The sequence below is a fragment of the Erithacus rubecula genome, assembly GCF_903797595.1.
Source record: "Erithacus rubecula genome assembly, chromosome: 9".
Lineage (NCBI taxonomy): Eukaryota > Metazoa > Chordata > Aves > Passeriformes > Muscicapidae > Erithacus > Erithacus rubecula.
The window spans coordinates 12,414,675-12,442,194 of record NC_136660.1 but is presented as its reverse complement, the minus strand read 5'-3'; the positions used below and the strand labels follow the sequence as shown (position 1 = coordinate 12,442,194).

The window sequence follows — 27,520 nt, the reverse complement described above, 5'->3', positions numbered from 1 at the left end:
GAAGAATGTTGTTGAGCTGAAATACAACTGACAGTAAGACCTGTTACCATGACCAAGGCATGTACAGCTGAAGCTTCTAGGTTTGAATTTAAAGGAGCTCCCTGGCTTAAACCCTACCTTTGTCAGGCTTAAAACTGTGTACTGAAAATATAACCCACATTGAAGTGTCCACACTGAACCCAAAGGGGACAGTGACAAGGGCCACCAGATGCATGCCAATCAAGGGGATGAGACTCCCCCAGCACTCCATCCTCCACATTTTCTCCTGCAGCAGTTGTGAGCACTGACTCACCACATCAACTTCACAGCTCCAAAAGAAACCACTATCACCAATAGGATTTCCTAAATGCACAGGCTGATAAAGGGTCTCAAGGAGCAGTGAAAGACAGCATGCTCCAGAGGGGCTGTCTGGAGTGCAGATGGCTATTCACATATACTATTTCTATTGAAATCATTGCAGACCAACCAAATCTTCAGAAGTTCCTACGTGGAGCTGCCAACAGTTAAAAAGATACTATAATAAGCAAAATACCATGAAGTGGTCACCTCTTTTATTAGTGGTTCTTTCACCACAAAAACACCCTGTCTCTTCTCCAAGACTGCATCTTGGAGAATCCATGTATAAATGAGCAAAGCTAACTTTTTTATTATGCTGCTTTGTTTTTGAAACAGGGCATGAGTTTACTCCTTTGAAGAGAAAAGTTGAGAGAACCCTGTGATTGACTAATGTCAAACCATAACTTCCTGAAAATGGACAGCAAAGAAGACAGCAATAACAGCAATCACACACTAAAGCTACTCAGAAAGCTTAATACTTAAGAGATGTTTATTAACAAACACACTGAAAATCACCTAGAGATTAGGGATCAATCCTAGAGACAGTTACATGATTCACAGAATAAAATCAAAGAGCAAAGTTTACTTTAAGTGTGTGGAAGAACATTTATTTCAAAGTCATATGTCTTGTTTCCAGCAAACTAAATGACTAGCTTGCTACATAGGAAAAAATCTACATGAAGAGTTTTAATTCAATCATTGAGATCAAATTTTACAAGAAAATTCTAAATAGAAGGAGTGATGGGTGAGGAGGCAGAACATCGAAGGCAGTTACTGCTGTACAGAAAAGGACTGTGATGTGGTGTACAGCTAGTGTTCCTAGTATCTTTCTTATTCATCCATGGCCCTTCAACAAGTGCAATATTGTCCCTTTTTCCTGGTGTCAACTGTTGAGGTGTCTTTAGCAAATATAAACTTTGTGTCAGTTAAAAAACAAGCAAGAAATGAAATGAGAGACTACTATAGGCTGTCAGGGAAAATAACTAACTCTTTCAGACAAGGTAGAGTGTTTATTTTTGGCTGAAAGATCATATAAGCCACACCTGCAACTGAACAGTTCCTGTGAATAGTGAAAACAATTACTTTGTTACATCCAGCTGTAGAAAGCATGAAGCAATAAACTGAAATCACAACATGAAAGGACACTTGTGAAAATGGCCAACATGAAAATGAAGAGTGGAAGACTAATATTGTTGGGAAGGAATCTGATGGGAGGGTGGGAATGTTTGCTTTGGAGTAAGAATTAAGGCTCTCAGATTAAGCAACTTGAAATGCAATTAGTGAAATACTATCTGTAAACAGCCTGTCAGGCTGATAAACTAAAAAAATGCAAAGCAAGGAAATAGTGTAAAAGTTGGACAACTTGGTGGAGACAGATCTGTGAGCACCTGATGGCTGCAAGGAAAGGCATAAAATTGTAGAGCCTGCTCATTACAAATTGCTGTCCATGGCATGGGGCTTCAAACTAGAGGATCTTTAATGTCCCAAACCATTCTATGACTCTATGTAAGCTCCCACAGCAAAATGTAGCACAGTGATATGAACAGAGAAGAGTAAGAAAAACACTTTTGATGAAAAAGTAATACCATTTGCAAAGAACTGAACAGCTGGAGAAGTAATAGTCTGTTAAAAGAGAAAGGTGCTGATATGGAATGTGGAATGAAGAGGCTACAAGGCTGACGGCTGTAATCAAAACAATGCAAAGAGGTCTGGCTGTGCAAAGAAGAAAATTATACATGTGAAAAGATGAAAGGGCTTATCCATTCCAAAATTCATCTATTTAGGAACTCAGTACACTTTAAAAGAATGGAAGAGTATGCAATGCCTTTCTGTTAAAAACTCATAATAGAAACTATTACAGAGCATCTTCTCGGAGTCACAGCCTGTTGCCTGCATGCAACCTGCTGTGTTCTATTAAAAAACATTTCCTAAAACCAAACCAGAACAAAACCCAAACATCTGTGCATTGAGGAGGGGAGGGAAAAACATTTTTAAAGCACTAAATAAAAACTCAGAAACTTCATTACAGTACTAGAATAGTTAGAACAATGGCTTGATTCTAGAAATTATAATCCTGTTGTGGCATCAAATGTCAAATTATCAAGCATACTATACATACAAACTGACACTTTTAAAAATATTTTTTTTAAAGGGGTCGTGATTCTGTATTCTATTCCTCTCTGTTACCATGACTGGTCAAGTGGGAGACTTGCCAGGGGGTGTTACATATAGATGTGTTACTGGTTTCTAGCCAGTTCCTAAGTGACACTGTTGTTCCGTGCTTGGCACAACAGGCACCGAATCTCCATAAATAATTGTTCTGGTATCAGACACAGGACTGTAGTTCTGTTCAGAGAGTTTGGTGGGCACAGGGAGTGGGCAGATGAAAGATGCTTTTATTTACACACAAAAATCTTTGTTATTGGCCAAGAGCAAAGAGAAAGGAAATACAGATAAAGACCATGACGATTTAATGAGGATTTGTTCCTTTGAGGGGACAAAGATGAGACTGACAGACAGTGGTGGTATTACACCATTACAGCAGTTTATACTGTACCTCTTTTGGAAATAAATCATGAATATTTGCATCCCATGCCATCAAAACTACCTGTTTTACATACATAGCATGAATTTTATTAATACATCTGAAAGAAATGGAGGCAAGCAAAAGACAAAAAAATATATATTGCCATCTAAATTAATTTTGAGCAATGAGGAAAACACACAAGAAAAACCTGCTGTCACTCTGCATTTTTATTTTCATACAGATACAAATGAATAAATAGGCAGAGTTTCTCCTCCAAGGCTGCTAACCTGCAGTTACACAGGGGGGAAACTGGCTTCTACTCAATGCTTTTGCAACCACATGCACATGAGGATGGAAGCTCATCCTTGCCTCCCTCATGCTCTGCAAGCCCCAAGAGGCAGAGAAAGAAAAAAAGCTTGCATGACAACATAGTACTCAGAATAGACTAGCCCTAAGCTCATCTCTGAGTCACATTATGCAAATTGCATCACTCCTTGCTCTGCTCTTATACTGACATTACTGAAGACTGAGAGAAGCCCAGAATATCCATTTGTCCCCCATACAGAAGTTGCTGGATAACTCTTAATTCGTCTGTGCTGCTGCTCTCCATGCTTGTTGCACTCTTGGCTTTCAATGAGAGAATCAAAATGCAAATACACCCAAGACTTGGGTAAACCATGGGTTTATATAATTATCAAATGGTGTTGTCTTATCTTGCTCTCTTCCTTTCAAAATCCTAGCACTATGCTTTATTTATTGGGCTGAGACTGGGCCCGTGTTTTCTCAGAACTACCTTTTCAAAAAAATCTTAGTCCTATTTGAGATTAGTTGTTAGATCAGAGTGTTTTTTCTGGAGAATAAGCCCATTGTTATATACCGTAGCTTCATAAATTAACTCTAACCCAGGATAGCTGTAAAATGTATAGCAGCATCTCCACTTCACAACTTCCTGACTTACTTGGAAGTAGTTCAGAAAAAGATCATTTAATTAAAAATGCTGGCAGCAGAAACCATCTCTAACAATAGCTAGGGTAATTAAGATTTGGGAAGAAAAGATGAAGCACATGGACATCCGAGTCTCTAGTTACATTTATGAACTGTGGAGTGTAAAGACCACATATGAGAGATGGTATTATCTCTCCTAATTAAACAATCTTAAGCTTAACTATCTGAAGTTTTTTCTGGGCGTAATTAGCGATCCCAAAACCTTTTGCATTTTCTCAAAAAAGTCAAATGTGACAATCTGTTTCTGAGCTACTCAACAAAAAGAGTCAAGGTATTAATTGTAAACCAGTAAACAAGCTATAATAAAATAGATCCCTTATCTTTCCTGTGAGGAAGGTCTATGTGAGTGGGGAACTAAAAATACTGCTTTATATACATGTATGTGCCCATGTAACTATCATTGTCAAACTGAACATATTCAAAAGCTTGTATGGTCTCCACACCATGATGTATTCACCTTTCCTCACTGATGCATTCATTTCATAGGTTAAATTTACCATTTCTGCAGCCCAGATTTACCCTTGTGAAAGTTATTTCAGTGAGATGGGACAGAGTGGGGGGAAGATGCATATGAAATTCCTCAAATGCTACAGCACCTCAGTATTTGTTAGGATTCCATTCAAACAAGTCATATGAAGCCTTAGGGGAGCTGGCATGCAGGCAGATTTAGTTATGACGGTTTGTCATTCAATAAACCAGCCAGTATTAAAATAATCTTTGAAGTTACTTGCAGATGTCTATTAGTATATGTCAGTTATTAAGTAATTTTGCTATTGACATTGGATCACAAAAAATATTGTCTCTTCTAGAACAAGGAGTGAGAAAACAGTTGGAGCAAAAATCAGACTCATTTATAACAAGTCTATAATCACACCATAAAATAAACATGCCAGCTTCAAACAAAGATTTTCCCTGGCTCTTAATCTCTTTAATATTAAATACTAAGCTCACATGAATAATTTGAATTAAACAAAATTATGGAGAATAGTAGATCACAATTTTTGTTTAGTAGCACAGCACTTAATTTTCAGGTCATAAAATAACTTTGATTACTGCAAACTCCAAAGATATAAATCAATTCTGAGAACAGCCTCTTATGTCAAGTGTACAAATTCAGTATGAACATCAGGATCTTAAAATACAAATAAAACATAGTTTGTGGAAAGCAATGTAAAAAAAATTAAACCAAATTAAGATTTAACTGTGCCACTCCTTCTTAAAATGAGGAATATGGAAGTAGAAAAGACCATCTGCATTTCTCTTATAGCAGCCATTATTTCATCCAATTATCCTACAAACTTATTGGATTTAATTTCAGAATAATTACCTTCTTTAGAAGGTGCCTTTCCGAGTCTGGTTGCCCTAAAAATTTAGGAATTTTTTTTTTTTTTTTTCCTATGTCCAGTCCCCAGTTCATTCACAGCAAATTAAATCTATCCTTCCTTCAGGTAGTGGCATACAAGTGTGGTCTTGATTAAAATCAAACTAATGTGTCACAGCTTCCAGTAATCTTGTTCCTGCTTGCTGGAGTTAAAAGTTCAACTCAGTGACTGCAACAGATGTCTACCCACATCCTTAAAAAGACACTGACTTGCCTGCTGCTGTCAGGGGAGTCTACAGATGCCTGACACAACACTGGAACTTTAAATATGCAAGAGCCTGCATTCCCTATCCACTGCAAATGACTTTTACAATAGAAGGTGTTTGTGAAAGTAAAGATGAGGAAAACTGACAGCTAATAGAGCTGCTCCAAGATCGTCTTGTGGACAAAACACCTCTAATAGCATTTTCTATACCTCAATTTTTTTTCCTGAGTATTTTGCCTTTCCCAATGATTTTAAAAACAGAGAAAATGAAATTAATTGAACACAGGAAAAAATACTAAAGCTTGAAGCCACTGATAAAGGTTTAGAAGGCTACGGCATTAGCTAACATGATTTATAACTTCTATCATGCTTTTGATTGACCACAATTTTCACATTTACATAAATAAATTCATACACATATAAACAAGCTTATGTATATTTTCATATGCCCAGACTTGTGTAAACACAATGTTGCCATTTTTATATCATTTTACTAAGTAACACAAAGGATAGTTACATCACTTAATATTTCCAAATGTAACAGATTTTACATGCAGCAACTGCAGCCAGCCATGGAAAGGCTTAGCTTGCACTACACAGAAATACATTTGCTCCTGGTGCAGATGGATGGTTACATCTTATAGTTCAACTTCTTTGATTTTAGAATCAGGATCCCTCTATCTTTCCCAGAGGAAACCTAAAAACTTGCTCTTCCAGTTTCCAAAAGACACACTCACCAAGTTCTTATACTAACACTTTACTCACCAATGCTGCTCAGAGAGCTGCTGCTTTCAGAGTCAGAAGGCATTATGGACAGCACACTGTATGTAGACCCTAGAATCAGGAAAATAAAAACAGTATTACTTTTTCTCCCCCTTTTCCTCTCTCCAAACAAAGCTATGATTAATTTCCTTGATACTGTAGATGCCAAATAAATTTACCAAAACTTTTCAAATTACAAAATTAGAGAGAACACACATCACTCAAACATAAAAATGTAACAGGCAAAGTTTAATTTGCAAATGAACATTGCACCATGCACTGGGTAGAAAACCATTTTGGATAACATGGTAAAAATGAGTTCAGCAAAATATTAAATACATCAGTTATTTCAGAAAGACTGAAAATACAGAGTTTTGTGTCACTAATAGGAAGATTAGGAGTGATACTTGTGACAACAGTGGCAATCTATTTTGATTTCTCATGTCTTTACATGTACCAACTCCTAATTCATTGTGTAACTGATTTGTATTCTTATTCTTAGACTTCATTCAGACTTAGAAATTTCATTTAATTTGTAAATAAAATTTGCATATATCCACTTGCAACTTTCAGTATCTGATCTTAAAAGCAAGGACCCACAAAGCAGCAGATTTCCTTATGTATTAATAGAATCAATAGACAGTGAAGCCTTTCATTTTAGCTATTTTAGAAGTATGCTAGATTTTATTTACCAGAAGAACTAGAAGGACAGGTCCTACTTCAAAACTTTAACTAAACAGCTCCACCATCCCTCACAGACAGGATAAACACACCATACTAATGACAGGGAATGATTATGTACAAAAGCCATCAAAAATCCAGTTTATTTTCAGCACTCTCCAGGATGCAAGAGCTATATTCACAACAGCCAAGCTCTAAGACAGCTTCAATACTTTTGGGAGCTTGCTTCCCTATAGTCCCTCCTTATATTCCAATATTTCTTTCTTCTAATTTCTTTAAATTAAGAAATAAAAGCTGAGAAGCAGCAGGATAAGTGCACAGAATAGACTGAAGGAAGGATAGACTAGAAAGCAAGAAAGAAATTAATTTTTGTCCATCTCTTCTGCTTCTTACTAGACAAATGCATGGTATCTGTAACTATATGGTGTTAGATGAATGAAAGGCAAGATGTGACAAAATAATTATAATAATACAAGTAATAACATATCAATGAATTAGAAAAAGAAAAAATAATTTAAAATAAGTGAGAAGAATTGCATCTTGAAGTAGACTGTTTTATATGACAAATCTCTACGAAAAATGATTTTTAATATATTGGTTGCAAATAATTCTATTCAATTGTAGGAGATGTAATTTTTTTGTTGTGTTCAAATTTTTAAACAAAACACAATGAATATATCACTGACACACTGTCACTGGCTTCAGAAAAAATCTGCTTCACATTTTTTTTTCAGACATTTTCAAATAATATTTTAAACTGTATTTCTATTTAATTAAAGCTTATTAAAAGCAAAATAATTTCCACATTAGTTACATTTAACCTCCTTGCATATTCTAAGCTCATATGACTTGCAGAATTTCTCTCAGTCTGGACCTAGACTGATTAGAATCATAAGGAAAGTTGAAAAAAACAAATCAGTATATTAAACAAAGACATCTTTACAGCAGACAATGTGTACTGAGACTGTATCAAAACCACGTGGAACTCAGGCACAACAAAATCTTGTGTCAGGAAATAACACTTAATTACACTCAGCAATTAAAGACAAAATCACCTTGTTCCTCTGAAAGATTACACAGGAGTTCCACACCTAAAGAAATTTGTAATGATTGTCAGATGCTTTTGATTTTAAGAGTGAAGAAATAAAAGACTCAAAATCTCATCATCTTAACTGATCTTCATTTCATTTATCTTCAAGACACCAATCCTCTCTGTCTTCTTGTCCTGCATTACAGGCCAGAGATAGAACTTAAAATGAAATAAATTCTTCTCTCTGGAATGGACAGGAAGGTTTTGTGAAGCTGACTTCATCAATGGAGAAATATGACTCTCCAAAGCAATGTTCTTAAAACATTAGCTCATATTTGCAGACGCAAGATCCGGTATGCATGGCATGCTATCCAGAAAAGCTACAATTGTGGAGAGGGGAGGAATCATCTGACCCATTCATAATTCCTCACTTCCAACAACAACAATCTAGCAATATTGTCTGGTTTTGTTTTGCTTTTAAACTACACAGGGTACAAGTTCTTATCTGTAACAAGTGCCACCTTTGTCATCAGAAGCAGTTCTCGTAAGCACCAGAAACAACTACCAGAGGTCTCTACACAGCTGTCACAAAATTTAAATTCATTTTTAGGTACTGTACTGACACACATCCTTGTATTAAATTCAGACTAAAGTGGCATCGTGCTTGACATAAAAAACTAGCAATACATCATTGGTACCCACAAATGCTCCAAGAAATATTTCCCCACTCATTAGGATGCCTCCTTACACAAAAAAAAAAAAAAAAAAAAAAAAAAAAACCAAAAAAAAACAAACCCAAAAAAAAACCCTCAAAGTCATCTCAACATCAATTCAGACAGAAAAAACAACAACAACAAATTAAAAAAAAAAAAACAGAAAAGGCACAGGCCACCTTCTTTCTACAACCAAAGGCACTAGAACACCCTGCTTATTTGTGAGCTGCACAACCACGTATTCTAATAAAAAGAATTTTCTGCTTTATTTCCTATTCTTAATATTTTCTGAATGTCCATCTTGTCAAATCGCACACAAAAATAAGATAAGAACACTAAACTCAATAAGAAGCCATAAATACTTTCTTAGATGAATGTTAAAAGTGCTTCACACTTAGTTCAATGCCTTTCACTACACTTTCCCAAATAGTTGACTTTAATATTTTTCTGCTACTATTCACTTTGCATACTGAAATCCCCCGGTGGTAAAACTTGCTACATTTGATTTCAATTCACCCATTTACAACAACTGTTGACATGCTCCTAAAGTTCAAAATTACACCTTGAAATGACAGGATTCTGAGTAACACAGTAGAATCTACACCTACTTAAAAATAAGATAAACCCTCAAACCCAACAACTACATCAACAAAAGCCCAAACCAATCAAACAAGAAAAAACCCAAAAAGCACAAGCAAACCAGAAGCCAAACATATCTTTTACAGATACACATTCATACAGAGAGGGAAAATACATAACCATCCTGTCTCTACATGGCAGACTTGCTTTCTCTTTCACTCATCCAGACATAAGGTTTGGATCAGTCCCCGGCTGTATTAAACAGCTTTGGCAGAGCACAGGGATTTAGAAACTGCTAGAGTATATACTTGAGAATCTTAAGAATCTCATTTCCTTCTATTTTCAATAACTAGAGCAAGCCAAATTTCTTTAAGTTCTTACTGTCTTCATTAATCAGATTATAGGAAGGCCACTTAAGAACTTGCAAATTGAGGAAAGGAACTTGTTGTTTAAGTGTTTAAATGATCTCCAGGGACAACAAAGAACTGTGTTCCAGTTTGCCCTTATCTTTCACACAACGGCCACATAGAAAGAGTGAAATGTATTTTCCTTGCTAAGAAAGACAATGATGGAGCAAAGATGGAGGAAAAAAGGAACAGAGAAGAGTTATATGTCCAACGAAGACAGCAACTAAACCAGCAATATCCTCATCAGTAGCACTCAAATCAAGACTAGTGAAATGAAACAAGTCACACAGAATTAAAGCCAAACATTTCTCTCTTCTGTCTTTCTAACTTCTGAATTGTGAAATACCACATAACATCAGACATCACCTGCTCTTCAAGGAGAAACTAAAAAAAAGCTAAGTCAGCTAACCTCGAAATAATGTCTCCAAAACAAGCTTGCACTTGGCACCTTCTGTAACAAAGTAGTACAAAGTATCAAATATTATATCTTCTGGGATACTATTGAATGATTTCTGGGGAAAAAATACCGTGTTCAGATTAAGAGATATAAACTGCCAATTGGTACTACATAGAAACTTCTCATCCTCCTCCATACAAATACAAAAATGCAGGCTCTGCTCATAGCTCTAAAGCACAGTATACCCAAGGGGACTGGAGTGGCAAAAGAAGGGATAGGGATACATCTTTACAAAATTCATTGCACATATGCTTTCAATCCTCTAATTGTTTTTTCTTCCCTCTTATCTATAACTCAACTTAAAGAAGGCCATTTCTTCTTCCAAACTTCATTATATGAACTAAGCTGTGTCTCAGCAGCTCCTCCCTCAGACAAACACCCTCAGCATAGGGCCAAAGAGACAAGTATACCCAACCTGCTTCAGTGTGTGAAGAAAAAGGGGTTTATTCAAGGAGCAGGAGGTGTTTTATCCCACAAGATGGGGAGTGCTCAGAACTTGGCTGCACAGCTCTTGGTAGGTCATCCATCTTTAGGGACTGCATTTAGATCTGCAGTATGGCTGACTCCTAAATAAAGCGTCTTTTCCAACTAGGAACACTTAGCTTACTGTAGGACTGAGACTTGAAGGAGCCTTTGCCTGTCCAAATTTCTTCTGCTACTTCTTTGTTTAAGCATGAGGTTAAACAACCCTTCATCCTCCTCAGCTGCAAATTTCCACTGTTAATTAAATCCTGCTCTTCCTCCCACCTCTGTTTGGAGTGCAGTGACCGCCAGCTGATTCAACTTATTCAGCAAATGATTTTTCTGATGGAAATCCAATGTACTGGATGAGAGGGCAGCATGACAAACATTGCTTTATCCACATCTCCATGCACCAAACCAAACTGACATTGGCAGGACTCCTATGTGCTGGGAGGGGAGGGGGGGAGTGGGGGGAGCAGTTGTTTGATTACAACTGGAAATGACCCAGTATTCAATGTTCCCTTTGCCTTTACAACAACAGAACTGCCCAAGGAGCTCAAGACCATGCTCTGTCTCTGAAGATGTTCTTTCCTTGGCAGACTGCGCAGCCAGGTTTGTCACAAACCACAAGACATGGTCAGTGCCTGCAAGTTATGTGATATTCAGACACTAAATTCTCATCTCATATACAACCTTCAATTACATATTTGCTTCCATCTGTGTCACACCTATTTCAGACATTCCACAGTCATTTACCTTGAAGGATATGAGCAACTCCAAGAACAAAGGCACAAATTTAGCAATAAAGGTCAAATAAAAGTAGATGTCATCTTGCCATAAGTTTGCTATTTCTTCCCCATCTGCTTTTAAACACAGCTTTGCTATTTATTCTGCATATCTATTTTTAGGACACCAGGAAAACTAAATGAACATGAAATGGCTTTTTAAATAATTAAGCCACTAAAAAACACCCTGAGATATTTCCCAGATAGCTCAGGCTGTAACAGTTTTACAGAAATAGTACAGGCCATAAAATTTATTTTTCTTTTCAATAGAAAAAAAATTATAAGCTATTAATGAAATATTTAGATATTAATACTAAAAGTGCCATTTGAGAAAATATAGATGCTTTATTGTTTAAGTCAATCTTAAATTTTAAGTGATTAAAAATACACTCTTGTTAAGGATGGAACACTCCAGACATGAAAAAGGACTGGGGCACCTTTCTCTGAAACATTTAGTAAAAAAACCTAAAATCAGATTTAAGTGATAATTATGATTTAATATAATAATTTATGTTAAAGCCTAGATTCAAAAAATTAAGTAACCTGCCAGAGGCCAGGGACATCAGTAAAGATGTCCTGAATTCAGTTCCTAGGTGTCAGTCAGTACAGCATTGGATCTTCAGTTATTAAAAACAATGCCAGACAAATACCTGCAAAATTCCTATTTTCTTAGCAGCATCTGAACAAGAAAAATATTTCCTTTTATAGGCTCATGTGCAATAGGCAGAGAAAAGAATACCTGATTATGGATTCTTTAACCTCAGCATTTAGTACAGATGGGAAAAAATTGCATTTAAAACCAAATTTTAGAAAAAAATGCAGTGCAGGTAGTTGAAACAATGTTCCATATTTCAGCTCATGTGGATTGCACAGGTTATACAGCTCATTATCAATGCAGCAGTGCTGTCTTCTGTTCTAAAACATGATGTGGCATTACAGCTGACTACCTTATCAAGCAACTACAGATATTTTTATGAATTATTTTTAACACAGATGCTTTCACAATTCCCATTAACGGATTCCGAGGAATCCATTCTGCTTCACTGGTAAAAAAGTAAAGGTATCCATTTTTTCTTCCTTCTAGCTATCAGGAACACTTCAGTTGTTGGAATATGCATGATGATCCAAAGAGGAAAAATTAGGAAAAAAGATAAAACATAATAAAAAAGGCTTGTTTACCTCTTCTGATACTATCTACCTTTTCTAAACTCACTTGAGTACAATTTCATCTTATACAGCTACCTATCTTCTCTGAATATCCTGATTTCTACAACCCTAGCACATTGGCATGGGCCAAGCTTCATTTTCAAAAAGAACCAGAACAAAACAGCTGGAAAGCTCCTCTCAGAAAGCAGCCCATTACTACTGAAGAACCCAGGCACCTACTGACAAAAGAAGTTACTCACACAATAGCTCCTCATAGGAGTCTGCTGTTTCCAGTCTGGAATCCCCATTTTGCTACAAGTTACAAACCAGTTCATATCTACCACTCTCAGGACTGCAGATGTATCAATACAATCAGTCAAATTTGGACTATGTGGGAGTCACTACTGAACATGCCTCCTTTGAAATTAGAATCATGTTGGGAGATTGAACTTTTGCAAATCATGCATCTCTCAAAAAAGGAGTTCATGTTGCTTGGTGTGAAATCTGGCAGAACACTCAAGAAACTTCCTTGCAACCTTGAAGGCAAACACATACTCCCTCCAACTAAACCCTAAAAAAATGGACTCCCCTTATATTGCTCTTCACAGCATGCTTCAATACTCAACCCTCACCCAGAAAAAAACAAGGGGGGTAAAAAGTCCCAAGATGGTTTCATTAAGGGATGTTATAGAAGGGTTTTTAATTCATCTTCTTTGTGTAGTTACAATGCAAAAAACTACACACAGTCATAAAGAAGAACACTCACATCCAAACTTCTTTTGTCTCTATTTACAGCAGTCCTGACTTAAAATGGTAAGAGAAAAGATATGTCTAAGCTAAATAATTTAATTTAAATCTTCTTGTCACCTTGGCAATGTTTTTTTGTCACCTTTTTTTTTTGTCACCTTGGCAATTCCTCAATATTCAACTCCATTTAAGATAGCAAAACTAAGGAAGAACAAAAAACTGCTGCTTTTCCCCCTCCTAGTACTGTAGATCAGGAAATCTTACTGCCAGCAGTAATTCCATTTTAAATACATACATATTTCTTCTGTAGACACAGAGTACAAGACTCTGCTCAGTAAAAGAGATGTCAGTCCTTGTTAGCCACAGAGTTCAGGCCCAAATCTTTTTTGGAACATCTGCAATTACAGGAAGGTGATCAGAACTGTGTGAATGCTACTTGCACACACCAAGTACCACAGACAAAGGCAATGTCATGGCTAAGTGACCAAGACCCCTCAAAACTCAAATAAAACAGATTGGAGCAATCAGTCTGTATGCATCTACATAGGATCTTTCCAGAAATGTATCAGTTTTCATAAAGCTAATAGCTTAACCAGACAACTCTTGCAAGTTCCAAGCACTGCTATGACCTCAGAAGAAGGGACAGAGAAGGTAACAAAATCAATAAGGATATATTTGATCCACAGACTGTACTTTTTCAAAAGACAAACACAGATACAAACAAGAAACTGCACCTGCACTCTCATTCAAACAACACAATGAAGTATGTCCTTAACTGCTCTGCTGTATTGAGTGATTACTACAGAAGCCTATAACCTGTGAACTATTTATAAAAATAGTTTGTTGCAGAAATCCCCAGGTGTGAATTTCATGCCTCTTCTGGTTTCAGCTGCAGCACCCACAAGAACTTCTCATCCCTCAGCAGAGGTACCTTTGCTGTGACAGGGCAGCAACAGCCCCAGAACCTTGTTCATCAGCACAGGCACTGCCTGCCTGTGTGTGAGCAGAGCTCACCCTGACACACACAGGGAATACTCAGAAAAATAGTGCTTAAGCTTCCTCAAGGCAAAAGTAACACATGTAACTAAATAGAACTAAAAGCCATCTTCCCCAAGTAGCAGAGCACTCATGCATACAAATGCTCACTCTACCTGGGAGCTAAGAGCCCAGAGTGCTGGGGAAGAAGGAACTCATCTGGAAGCAATGATAGCTCAAATTGCCACTTTTTGCCTCGTCTCTGGAGAACAAGAGTGCTGCTACTTCTCCTTCTCTCTCGGTCATGGCAGGACAAGGTGTAGTCTATGTTCTGCTGTGGCTTGATAGACCAGAGAGGCAGACACACAGTGCTTTGCAATGCTGAAGGAGTCTCCTTGCTTAGACATAGATATTCCTAGAGGCTTCTTCATGACAAGGCCCTGTTGGGAGACTAAATCCATTTGAGTGTCTAGAGAGGATTTTTCCTACATAGCAGGGGTATCATGGTGCTAGATGAGTCTTTTAGCTTTTTGCAGTTATTTTGGGAGAAAGCAATTATAACTGCAAGTGTAGCAAGTCACCTAGTGGCTAATGACTGACTTAGGACCTTTTAAACCAACAGCTCTGAGTTACCAAGCAAGCAGCTGCAGAGCACTTACAAGGAACAGGCAGGAACTTATAGGAGGTCCTAGTGAGAGGTAGGAAGATCTTACTAAAGGGAGCATTTTTAGAACCCAAATTTTGAGCATAAGAGCAACTGTAAGGGCACAGAGGGAAAAGTGGGGGCAATGCCTGCAATACAGGCAGTCACATGCTATTGGCTCCGTCAATTCTGGAAAAAGTTCTAAAGCTTAATGCACTGAGAGTGTACTGATAAAAGCCTGAAATCACACTCAGATAGGAAGCAGTAGCATTAACACCACATGACAGCAAACACTGAGCTATATGGAGTGCAGCCGACTTCCTTGGAGTCTGTGGAAGACGCATAGGCTAAAAATTCAGCAAATGCACTTGATGTACAGCATGCTACTCCAAATGCAAATATAATACCCTAATCCACTAAAACAGTGACAGGAGAGAAGAAGAAAGCAAGCAAGCAGGACTATAATACAGAAGTAGCACATGGCCTATCGGACAGCAGAAGTCAGAGCTGCTGAGCAGAGAAAGAGTGGCCTCTCACCCAAGAGGGTGACTAAGACAATAAACAAGTCAAGGCTTGTCATGATTTGGAAGTCACCTGCCTGTCAGAAAGGTCTGGTTTCTCCTTAATCCTCATTTTGGAGCAGAGGAGCAAATGAAGTTGCTGCCTCCCCACCAGTAGCACTTGTCAGGCATGAAGATTGAGTGGGGACAGTTTTAACATTCAGGTTCACCTGATGCAGCACAAACATGCCCTAAATAAACATGCCAGATGGTTGGGTGCAGCAGACTGAACACTTTGCAACCTCTTCATTTAACCAAATAAACATCCACATTTCACTGATTGCACAGCAGCAACAGAAGAGGCAGTGAATATTGTGTCTCCAAAGGCAGCCATGAGCAGGCTTTGCTGTGCAGGCTTCATGGCTGACTTTGACATCTCCTCAGAATACTGGTTTTCTTTACATCTTTTTCCTTGAACAGGTTCTGCAGATATTGGGGATTTTCCTAAAAGAGAATGTGTCATTAAACCAGCTGCCATCAAGATCAAGTGTTCCATTGTGCTTCCCATTTCAACAATAGCTATGAGAACAGCGATGCCAAGGGTGTGCAAACATGAGGAGAATGGTAATGGATTCAAGGAAAAAAAAGTAAATATTCCTTGTATCCATTGCTTTCCTCACATACACAGTTTCCAGCATAAAACACTGACATACAGTTAAACACTGACTAAACTACAATCAAAACCAAGTCCTATAAACTAAGAAAAGGTTTCTCCCTAAACAAAAACAGGCTTTTCTCCCAAAGGCCTGAAGTGGGATGAATTACAGTGCTACTGCACTCATAAACACCAAATATTTGAAAGGCATTACAACAAAGACCAAATTCAACTACTCTGTAACATGTATGGAAATGACAATGGAGACAGGGTGAGAAGGATCACTGTTTACCACAGAATTAAATTCTCCCATCATTAATTACAGCCATCTCTGATACTGCAACTCTTCTCTAAAAGACATTTTCACCACGTTTTTCTTTATTCTCTCATAGTACTGCTGCTGTTACAGAGATATTCTTAGTCTACATTGCCATTAGATAAGTTAAGAATATTCAAGATATTTAAACTACAAACAAGTAGATGAAGTTCAATCACAATTTTTCCACATCCACCTATTCTTAAGTTGCTGCATGATTATAATGTTAAGAATACAAAGTTGGGGAAAAAAAAAAAAAAAAAAAAAAGGAAATCTAATTGTGCAAACTGAAATATGTGAAAGCAAACAGATGACTGGAGCTCAGCTCAACACCTCCATCTTTCCTAGGAGTGCTATAAACCAAAATTTCCTCAGGGGAAATAATACTACATCTCTCTCTGCTTGGATGATATCTCCAAAAATTGACATTTTGAATACATTAGAAGATACATTAAAATAACTGTGAGTATTAGTTAAAAAGTACTCCACATTTCAAAATCCACAATACAACAAATCCCTAAAGGATTTTAATTTGTACAAAAGCATATAACTATCTCTTTTCTTTCACAAATAACCTTACAGGAGAACTTCAAAGAAAATTTAAATTCTTCATTTGTGAAGAGGACTGATAGCATGTAGGTCTTTAAATCGTTGTTTTCCCTTCCTGTGCTACCCTTTTTCCTGATGGGAAAATAAATCCTGTAACTTTTTGCTTAAGGGCTAAATTTGCTTTTTAATTAGAGATGCTTGTGCTGATCCTGTTTTATTTAAAATACAGAGATCCTTCCAGAAATGCTTAATAAATCAGTACTTTTTAAAAAAAAATAAAGCACAGAATTAAGATAATTTAAATAAGTGAGGGAAAAGAAATCCAAGCCACTGTAGAGATCCTGAGAGCCAAAAAAAAAACAACCAAAAAAAAAAAGCCAAACACCCTACAACTTGTTTCCAGCCAGAGGAAACATTTACAACTTCACAGACTTTCACAGAGGTTCAGATATTTTTGATCAAGAGCAAAGTCAGATTACCTACATGCTACTATATTCAGTATAAGGATAATGGGATAAACCAGAAAAAATTTAATCCCATGAGAACCCTTATTTTTTGGCTTGTTCTCCGTATGAGTCCAGTTATGTATCCTGGTGAGAGTTTGAGGTTGGTCATATTTATTTATCTTTCAGCTTCATAAAGCATTCTTTTCTCCATTTTCTAGACAGATTACCAGAGGGAAGAGTCTCAATGCACAAATGTACACTAACACTTGAGAAAACAAACAAACAAAACCCCACACAAACCATCTTCAGCCACCCAGCTCAGCCACTTCAGCTCCTGTCTCAGTACCCTGAACTATTAACATGTCCAAGCATCAGTGTCCTATAATGTAATAGGCAATAAAATGATGTTGTTACCTTCAGGTAGGCTAATAGGAAAAAACTTAAAGCTGGTGACTTGCCACTAGCCCCACATACATAAAACCTGGGAGCTGATCAATATTTGCAAGACATAATGGGCAGAAGCACTCTTCTAGACACTCAAGAAAAGCCTTATAACTCAAAACCAAGTTCAGTTTGTATATAAGAACATCTGGAACCTATTCATTCTACATCCAGAAGTTTGCCCATCAAAAAGCACAACTTTGAGTGCTTTTTGGTGATGCCATGAGACACCAATTATGACATGTAGAAAGAAGCCATCAGGGAAGTTTTGAAAAATTAAACCCTGAATATCTGAGCTACCATGGCCCTTTGAAACTCTTTTACTAAGAATCTGTATCAGGGAAGTATATTGCTTTGAACAAGTCAGAACAAGCCCTGCCTGGTTACAGAGCTTAAGTCCCTCCTGGCACGTTTAGGCTGAGCCCCTGTAATCATTCCTAGAAGTGCAAATACTAACCACTGCTATTATTCACTTGACATTTGGGCAGTAGATCAGCATCATCTGGTTTTCAAGGCAGGATGATTCTAGACACAACTTAAGTGTTTTCAAAATGTCACCTCACTGGTTCCTCAGCTGAGCAAAAAAGGACAAACAATTTGCACAGATTAAATGATCACTCACTGATTCATGCCTGCATGGCAAGTAGTGCTCCTGGCCAGAATTCAGCAGAAACAAAGTGTTGGTGGATTGGGAATTGGGATGCTTTGTCACACACAGAAACACAACTGCACATTTATCACCTACACAAATTAAGACCACATACAAATAAAAGCAATATCCAGCAAATAATAGCAGTGATAATGGACAGCTAAAGAGAACACAAAATGATTCAAAGAAATTGTGGACATAAACATTTAAACTGAAAGACTACACACAAAACAACAATTATGCTTTACTGACACATCTGGTGAGGCACTGGAATTTGATTTGTGTTTCCAAAAGTAAAGTGGATGCTCCAAAGCCTTCCCCTTCTACTGGATGGGGGGAAAAAAAAAACTACTAGAACTAGCAGAAACAGGATAAGGAAATCCACACTGGCAGCAGCAGAGTTATTCTGGGTCCATTAGGACAATGGAAAGCAGCAACCATACTCCATGTTCCCCATACTAGCAGAAATCAGAGCCCTAAGGAACCAGCTGACCCCTGTACTATTCTCATCCTTTCAAAGTGAAGCTCTATTGTGTCTCCTCCTTACATCTCACTGCAGAAACAGATCTCTCCTAGCTCTTCATCTTTCATGGCTTTATGAGACACTGTTTATCTTCTTACTAAAGCCAGCCTCTATTATTTTCCTACTTTTATTTTTTGTTGTTTTAGCACAAAAAAAGCAAGAATTTTCATTACTGTGGGGAGGGGGAGATCTTATGATTTGTATTTTTGGAGAAGAGAAAAAAAAAAGCTGCATTCTGAAAGCAAACAGACCAACTTTTATAGGACCAGAAATATCCTGCCATGGCCTTGTTTCCTAACAAAATATGACAAATTTTCAAACCACTCAACATCTCATCAATATCCCTGTTTCCTACCCAGAAATCTAGTATTTTTGAAAAACCAGAAATCATGCCCATATCTCCTACTTTTCAAGAAATGAAGTAAACACTTGCATACTTTTGGTTTGGGTTTGTTTTTATTTTTTTTTTTTAATATATAATACTGTATCTGGAAGAGGTATGTTCATTAAGTGGAAAAACTGAAGTCTTAACTGGAAACAAGAAGCAGCACAAAGACATGTGGATTTAATTGAATTTACCAAGGTGTTTTTCTCTGTGTTATGAGTTAAACAAACAGATGTCACCTGGAACAAATGACAACAATTTTCTGTTGCAAGCCTTGGCACTGAATAGTAAGGTAGCTTGATTAATTTCTTTAAAACTAAATTTAAAAAATAATTAAGAGTGTCACTGTCACACTGGGTAAGATAAGCACTGGGTAATAAACAGGATTATTTCTTTGGGCTTACCTTCCTGAAACTATGAACTGCTAAAAAAAAAAAAGCCAACCTCTATACCTAAGGTGAAGACCATCAGTATCTTATGCCAGGTGCTGTAGGCTACATTTATAAGAGCATGAATACAGATCTAGTGATGACTGAAAGCATTATTACTGGTTTTAAAATTTCAGATTAGAATTTGTTAAAACACCTATGAGCATAGACTATACATGTATTGTTCTTCCCCTAAACAATGAAAATAAAGAAGATAACAGATGGGTTTTGACAGCCAGAAGTTTTAGCCAGCAATATCCAACATGAAAATAAGTCAGCCTTAACAACTATTAATCACTGTGTATTTTTCCCAAAATTAATGGGAAGAAGAAAGCTTTCTGAGAAACAGAATCACTCATAGTAGCTCAGTCTGTTCTCTAGTGGCTATCCATAAACAACTGCATTTTAGTGAGTGACAGGCATAGCTAAAGAGGATAAAAAAGAACAGGGAATAGGATATTTCCAATACAACATGTTAATTAATAGCGGGAATAGGTCTGGAGAAAATGTTGTGCTGTGAAAGGAAATGTTCATCTTTGGAAGAATAATACCAATGTTAACACATTCTTTAGTGTTTTGCTCCCTATGCCAAACTTCCAGGGCATTGAAGGAACCTCCTTGGTCCCTGTGAACAGAAGGTCTAAGCACAGATGGCATGAAGTGCAAATAATGCAAAGAACAAGGGCAGGAGGGATAAGTAGGGAAGTTCTCTCGACTGCACTCTGAACTGTGCTGTGGCACAAGAGCTCCCCTGCCACTCTCACCACTGATCTCACTGACAGCTCAGCCTGAAACACAGCTCCCAACTTCACACATCCACAAGAAGCAGGTATAGTACAAGGAAAATCCAGAAACCAAATCACAGTCATGCAAGGCATGATAAATCTTTAAATGGCTGACATCTTTTTCAGTAGTTTGGTATTAAGCTAAATTATGTTAACACCTAGACAATAAAATACCAATTTGAAAACCAAAAATGTTAGCACATGGACTTTTTTCTGCTAATAAATTTCCAGCAAGCTGAAAGCAAAAAAATATCCTGGATAGAACAGCCTACAGTTGCAAGGTAGCATGCATATGTTCTCTATGGGTCTAGTCAAACAACATTAAAGCTCTTACAGCATGTTTTGAGAGGAATAAGATTCATGACCCAGAAGCCCTAAAGAAAAAAAACATAACTTTTGTTTTAAAAAGTCCTGTTGCCTCTGTATTTAATTATGAACAGGAGAAAATCTGTCAGCATGGCTTGCACACACAAAGAAAACCGGAATGACACAACCCACTCTTGCTACCAGGACAGAAGCTCCAGCATGGCAGTATTGTGGTGGTTAAAAAGGCAGGCAAATAAAATTCTACCTATTCTCTGAAACAAAATACTATAGAGGAATGTTGCAAAAACTTTGCAAGAAGGATATTTAAGAGCACTTTTAAATTGCTGGACAAAGGGAGAAAGCTGAGAACCTGGAGAAACCTGACCTCCAACTGGAGCCAATGTTCATTTGTCTCAATATTCCTACTTCTGATCAAACAGCAAATGCTGTAATGTGAAACATAGCAAAAGCAAAATTTACTTCCCACATAAATTGTATGTTTCACATAAATTAAGTTCTATGTCAATGAAAAAACAGTAAAGGCAATTATCCCTGTGCTTGCATTTCCTTGCAGACTGAAAAAGCTGCTGACCTCAAATCTTAGTCTTCACACAAGGTGACAGAGATCCCCATTCTGACAGAAAAATCTCTTTATAACTTGAAGGAGACACAGGCTCCTCAGAAGCTGAGCCTCAGCACGGCACCAGCAGAAGACAATTGCTGTGCACTATCTAATGCTTATTTTCATCCTTAGTGACTGCTTTTTTGGAATAAGAAGCTAATGTGCAGGATGAATGCTACTCCATGTTTCCAAAACTTAAAACCTTGCTAATTTATTGCAAATTGCTCATTTTGAAATCTGTTCTCACTACTGAAATACTACAGTAATTATTGCAGCAGTTAAAGAACTGAGAACTTTTTTTTTTTATTATTTTGGTTTCACCCATCCACTAAAAACATAATTTCCTTTCTCTGAATGTCTCACAGTGGTGTACATTACAGATATGTCTAGAAACCTGGGTGTGTATATACAGGTACAAAAAACTCTGGAAAATATTTTAACATCAACTACACATCTCACTTTTCTAATTTAAAGTATTTTTTTTAAGTTCAATAATGAATCAGTTTCATAAAAAAGGAACAGCTCTGAACTGCAGCCCCACTTACACCTTCAGTTCACCAGGTCTCCTAGAAGAGCCTGGCAAGCTTCAGAATTGATGATTTCAGCCATGCCCCATTTGACACATACTGTGCAGAACCAATATTGTGCCAATAAATTCACTTCCATAGCAAAAGCTATGCTACTCACTTCATCCAAAATATGGGCTGTAGCATGTCCAAAACACAGCAACTTCAACTTGATTCTGCAGCTGCAAGCTCAAGACTTCCTTACATACACTGCCAATGCAAACTCGCCCATGGGATTTCCAGGAAAATATTTTAAAACAAATAATAAAATAATTGAGGGTGTAGGAATGATGATACAGAAATGAAAACACCATGTCTGAGGACAGTGACTTGTAAAACCTCTGTTTACATAAAAGTCACTTGCAGAATACTCTGATGCCAAAGCCAGGTTTGCAATGCTTTCATTTTCCAGCCTCACCTGCTGGTAAGACTGTGTCTCTATAAATGATTATAAATGGAGGAAGGTATAAATCTAAGACTTCAGCATCACACTTAGAAGGATTTTTCCTTTCTATCGAATTCTATATGACACATTTGCTGACCAATGATATGCTTGAAATTTTCTTGACATGTCATTTTAGCTATTGGCAACCTGTTAGCAGAAATCACTTAGTTTGTCTCTAGAAAAGCTGACTGTCTAGGACTCTACCTAACACCTCAAAAGCTATCCAGCTGCTGAAGGTTCTATACAAAAGTAAACAGGTAACGTGGCTCAAGGAGAAATTACTTCACAGCACATATATGGCTACAGAACATATACCCTGGGTTGGGATTGATACAACACAGACACAAATACTTGTCTTGGAAGGGAAAAAAACAAAAAAATTCTCTTCCCCCACATTTTGCTTTCAATCAGTCTCCACACAAACACAGGAAGCCCAGGTTGTTGGGACTTCAGCTGAAGAGCTTCCCATGCTGCTGAACACTGAAAGAGGGAAGTAGGTTATGACACTACCACAATCCAACCACTAGAAAACTCTGATTTTGGCCACAGAATGTTTCACTTCTTCATTCTGCACAATTCTTAGTATGAACTTCATAAAGTAAAGGCTGGATTGAACATTTGACTTTGATTTGCCAGTCAAAATATTTTTCCTTCTTTAAAGGAGTTCTGGTAATTTTTTTTCATTAGTTTCTAACTCTAAACAGCAATTTGCTTAATTTTACAGCCAACTTACTGCAAAGTATGGCTGAAATAAATCTATCCACTGTTCATTTAACCACAGATCTACGCTATGAAAAATCAAATCCCTCAGAAAAGGAGAGGAGTAATATAAAGGAATTACAAAAAAGAAATATTACTCCAAGTTTTTCACAACCTTTAACCATTTCCTTTCCAAATTCAAGCAGAAAGCCAGAGGAATACTGACAAAGAGCCCATACAGATACTCAACACCATTGCAATCACTCAACTTTCCAATACCTTTCAGTGAAGCTTTACAGTAATCCATTTTTGCTTCTGCTCTCTTCCAGCTCATCTTCCTTCCCAACTCTAAAGACTACAGGTTGATTGTACAGACAGTATCTCATATATGCTGCTCCCAAATCCTCCCAACCCGGCTAAGCTTTGTCATTATCACGTTGTTATTGTCTTCCTCATCAAGTCCGTGTTCCACAAACAGGTCTCTGATTAAAGGCAGACAAGTTTGCTTAATAACCATAGTCATTATCACCTGGTTTCAGGTGCTGCCTGCATAACACTTCATTTTCCTTATTTCTACTATGTTATAGCTATAATTGTATTTGCTGCCTTCTTCAGCATTGCTTTTGGGATGAATGAGATCAGCAAGCAAGCTCATAACATGAAATAAGCCTTAAGATGAAGTTAATGGAAGCTTGGAAACATAAAGTTGGAATAAGAAACTACCAAAAAAGCATACAGGAAGTGTTATTACAAGCAACCATATTACTTTTGCCAAGCACTGTATATGTACCAACATATATTCTATGACTATGATCAAATAACTGAGCTCAGTATCTGTGATTTAAAAATATAAGATAATGCTGTGGTGTGGGGGGGCTAAATAAATTATAGTTCTGCATGCTCAACAACCAAGTATTACTGGAACACTATTAGTAAAGCTGCAGAATCAATTTATATTAAAGTGGCAAGAAAGTGATAAAATTAGCATTAATAATCCTTAGAGCAGTGTTTGAATAAGTAAAACACAAATTTATTTCTTGCATGCCAGTCAGTTTAGACACAGGTTCAAAAGACTTCATGTGTTTCCTGGCATGGCATTATTCTTCTAAAGCAACATCTCTCTAACCACCCAGATTTTTGGTTTCCAAATACTTGGAATCATAAGACAGTGTGCATTATCAACGTTTTTCTGTTTAAAACTTTATTAACAATAACAGAACATTTATCAACACAGGTCTGGAGAAGAGATTCCAATATTAGCTTTAGCTATAAATGAGTAGAAGCCTTTGTCCAAGAGTGGCTGAAGAGAAGCAGTAAATTTAAAAAAAAAAAAAAAAAAAAAAAAAAAAAAAAAAAAGCTGAAAAAAAAAACCAAACAGAAAAACACACAAACAGAACCCCCCACAAAACTCTCCAAAGAAACAAACCAACAAAAAACCCACCCTAACTAACCAACCAGACAAACCAAAGGACTTTCTACCAAGCTTTTGCAAGAACACCGCTGGTGCAAACGACAAGATGAGGTGATTTCCGGCAATGCCGCGGCTGCAGGCGCCGCTGGCTCCCCCAGAGCTGCAGCCATGCCCACGGCAGGCTCTCCGAGGGCGCAGGGCGGAGCGCCCCGCTCGCAGCGCCCAGCGCCCAGCTCACAGCGCACAGAGCGCAGCTCACAGCGCCCAGCGCACAGCTCACAGCGCACAGAGCGCAGCTCACAGCGCCCAGCGCACAGCGCACAGAGCGCAGCTCACAGCGCCCAGCGCACAGCTCACAGCGCACAGCTCGCAGCGCCTAGCGCACAGCTCACAGCGCACAGAGCGCAGCTCACAGCGCCCAGCGCCCAGCGCACAGAGCGCAGCTCACAGCGCCCAGCGCCCAGCGCACAGAGCGCAGCTCACAGCGCCCAGCGCACAGCTCACAGCGCACAGCTCGCAGCGCACAGCGCCCAGCGCACAGAGCGCAGCTCACAGCGCCCAGCGCCCCGCTCGCAGCGCCCCGCTCGCAGCGCCCCGCTCGCAGCGCACAGCGCCCCGCTCGCAGCGCACAGCGCCCCGCTCGCAGCGCACAGCGCCCCGCTCGCAGCGCCCGGACTTTGCGCCGCTGCCGGGAAGGCGCCGCGCACGGCACAGCCCGGGCACAACAAAGGGCTCTTGTTCCGCCGCAGCGGCGGGCGGCAGCTGAACCAGTTGGCCCAGTACCCTACCGTGGTCTGTGGGACATCAAAGGCTGGCTGTGACCTAAGCAGACAATTAGGATGTGTGGGTGTAGAGTTACAGAGTTCCAAGAGGTCACTCACGGATGAATTTTAGCGCTGCAGTACAACCCCTTTATAAAGCAGCATTACTGGCTTTGCGCAACCAGCCTTGGGGCTGACCCCACATCCGGGCAAGTGACTGCAACTCTGCTTTAGTTCTTTTTCTGTATAAAGTTTACAGCAAAATTAAAGTGCAAATCTTGAGATGAGCTAAGTACCTTAAATATATGTGTAACAATTTTAGTTTGAAAGGGATAGATACTGTGTTACCTTCTCCCAAAGAACCACGTCACCAAGAGGCAGATGAAGGAAGGAGGGAGCAGCTTTAGAATAATTAGCAAGGACAACAACCACACCCTATTGCCAGACACTCAAGCCGCAGCAGCAAGGTACAACACCCCAGCACAAAGCAAGGTTTGAACAAAGTCAGTTCTGTACATATGGTGTAAACAACAATTCACAAGATACCTCCTTACAAAGAAGCCCAGCTGTGCTTTGTTCTCTGTTGAAGACACCACCAGCCTCAACACCATCTATCCCACCGCACTGCACTGCCCTTCTCACCAGCTCAGTGCCAAGGTGCTGCCATGGGCCTATTTCCTCTCCCCAAGACACAGCTCTCCTCACTTACCACAGCTCCAAATGTGCATGCCAAACTAATAAAGACAGACCTGAAGCAAGAAAAAAATGGGCCAAGATCACAACACCTCTATACCATACCAATCATTTAATCACATAAAGATGAAAAGCTTCTAGATGATGGAGTAATAAAAATATCAGAACAGATTTTCTTTCTTCTTCACTCTTACTATGGCTCTAGCAGTACAGCTAAAGATCACTTGCTAATCAGAGATCAGTTTGAATCAGGTTCTCTGAACACTTACACAGCCTTGTGGCAGACCTTCCTGCAATCCTGTACTTGGGGATTCACAGTGACAACAACAGGTATACAAATCTGCATATTTTTGTATTTTCAAAATACATTATGTCTGGGGTGAAAAGCAATTCATTTTTCCCCATTTTTAAAGGATCCTAAATTATTATCCCATAATTCAGGTGCTTAATTAAAGTTTTAAATAAAAACACTGAAATCTTGAAATATATGTTCATATTTTGCTTCAGTCCAGCATTTTCTTTCACATTTAAGATGATTCCCCTGTAGGATATTTAACAGCAGCAAGGAATCACCAAGCCAGGGCATTTAACTTCCAAATGCTGCCAAACTGGAATGCAACTGACACTATGAGAAAGCAAATTTTGTTTGCAAATTATCGTATCAGGAACTCGGGCACTGGTTTAACAACATTAGGGTCATACTTAATCATCTTAACTCATGCAAGCAGCAGTATCTGAATACAACCCAAGAGAAAAAGTGTTCTCTTGCTAAAGAGGAGCATATGCTTATGCACCTCATTAAACTGAACTGAATCTTTCAAGTGAGGCTGTTTGAGGAAGGTCTTTAGGACTTCCTCCTTTTTTTTCCTTGCCCCTCTATGTTTTTAAGAGCTAAGAGTTCTTATTGAAACTAACTTCAGCTGAAGAAAAATCTCTAGAGACTAAACCACTATTTCTACAAGTAGAAAAAAAAAGCAAATAAAACAAATAAACAAACAAAATCCATCACCAAAGTTACATTGTAGCACTTGACATGAAATTCATCAAAATGAAACGTGCATTTCCCTCCTTTTTCTCTCCTTACACAACTCATTGAAACAGACAGAATTTTCCCTATCTGTTTTCCCAATAATGCATCCTGAGAGCTCCTAGAATGTTGTAATTGTTAATTTGTGCACATTTAATTAAATACTTCCAAACCACAACTTTTAGGAACAGATCTATTTCAGTCAGGACACCATCAGAAGGTAAGAGTTAAATGTAATAACCTTACCATGGATAGTGCACTCTTCGTATGGCAGTCCAAGAACTGAACTATGTATTTCTGAAAAACATTCTATTTTACAGAATAAAATTTCATTAATTTCACTACTTAGAATATTATACACCCAATTCAAAGGGATTTAGTATGTTCATGTCAGAGATACGTACAAGAGCAATACATTTCAAAACATAGAACAACACTACTTCTCATAGCATTCAATAACCTTTGAAATGT

General features: G+C 38.1%; 1 protein-coding gene across 4 annotated transcripts in view; it reads right to left on the bottom strand.

The window, feature by feature from the left end:
• The window catches only part of DLG5 (discs large MAGUK scaffold protein 5), a 95,519-nt gene that overhangs the window by 53,692 nt on the left and 14,307 nt on the right, over positions 1-27,520 (bottom strand). For all 4 annotated transcript variants that reach the window (XM_079313126.1, XM_079313128.1, XM_079313127.1 and 1 more), the window contains exon 2: positions 6,220-6,288. In XM_079313126.1, the coding sequence (XP_079169252.1) occupies positions 6,220-6,288 (69 nt within the window). The remainder of the gene's footprint in view (positions 1-6,219; positions 6,289-27,520) is intronic.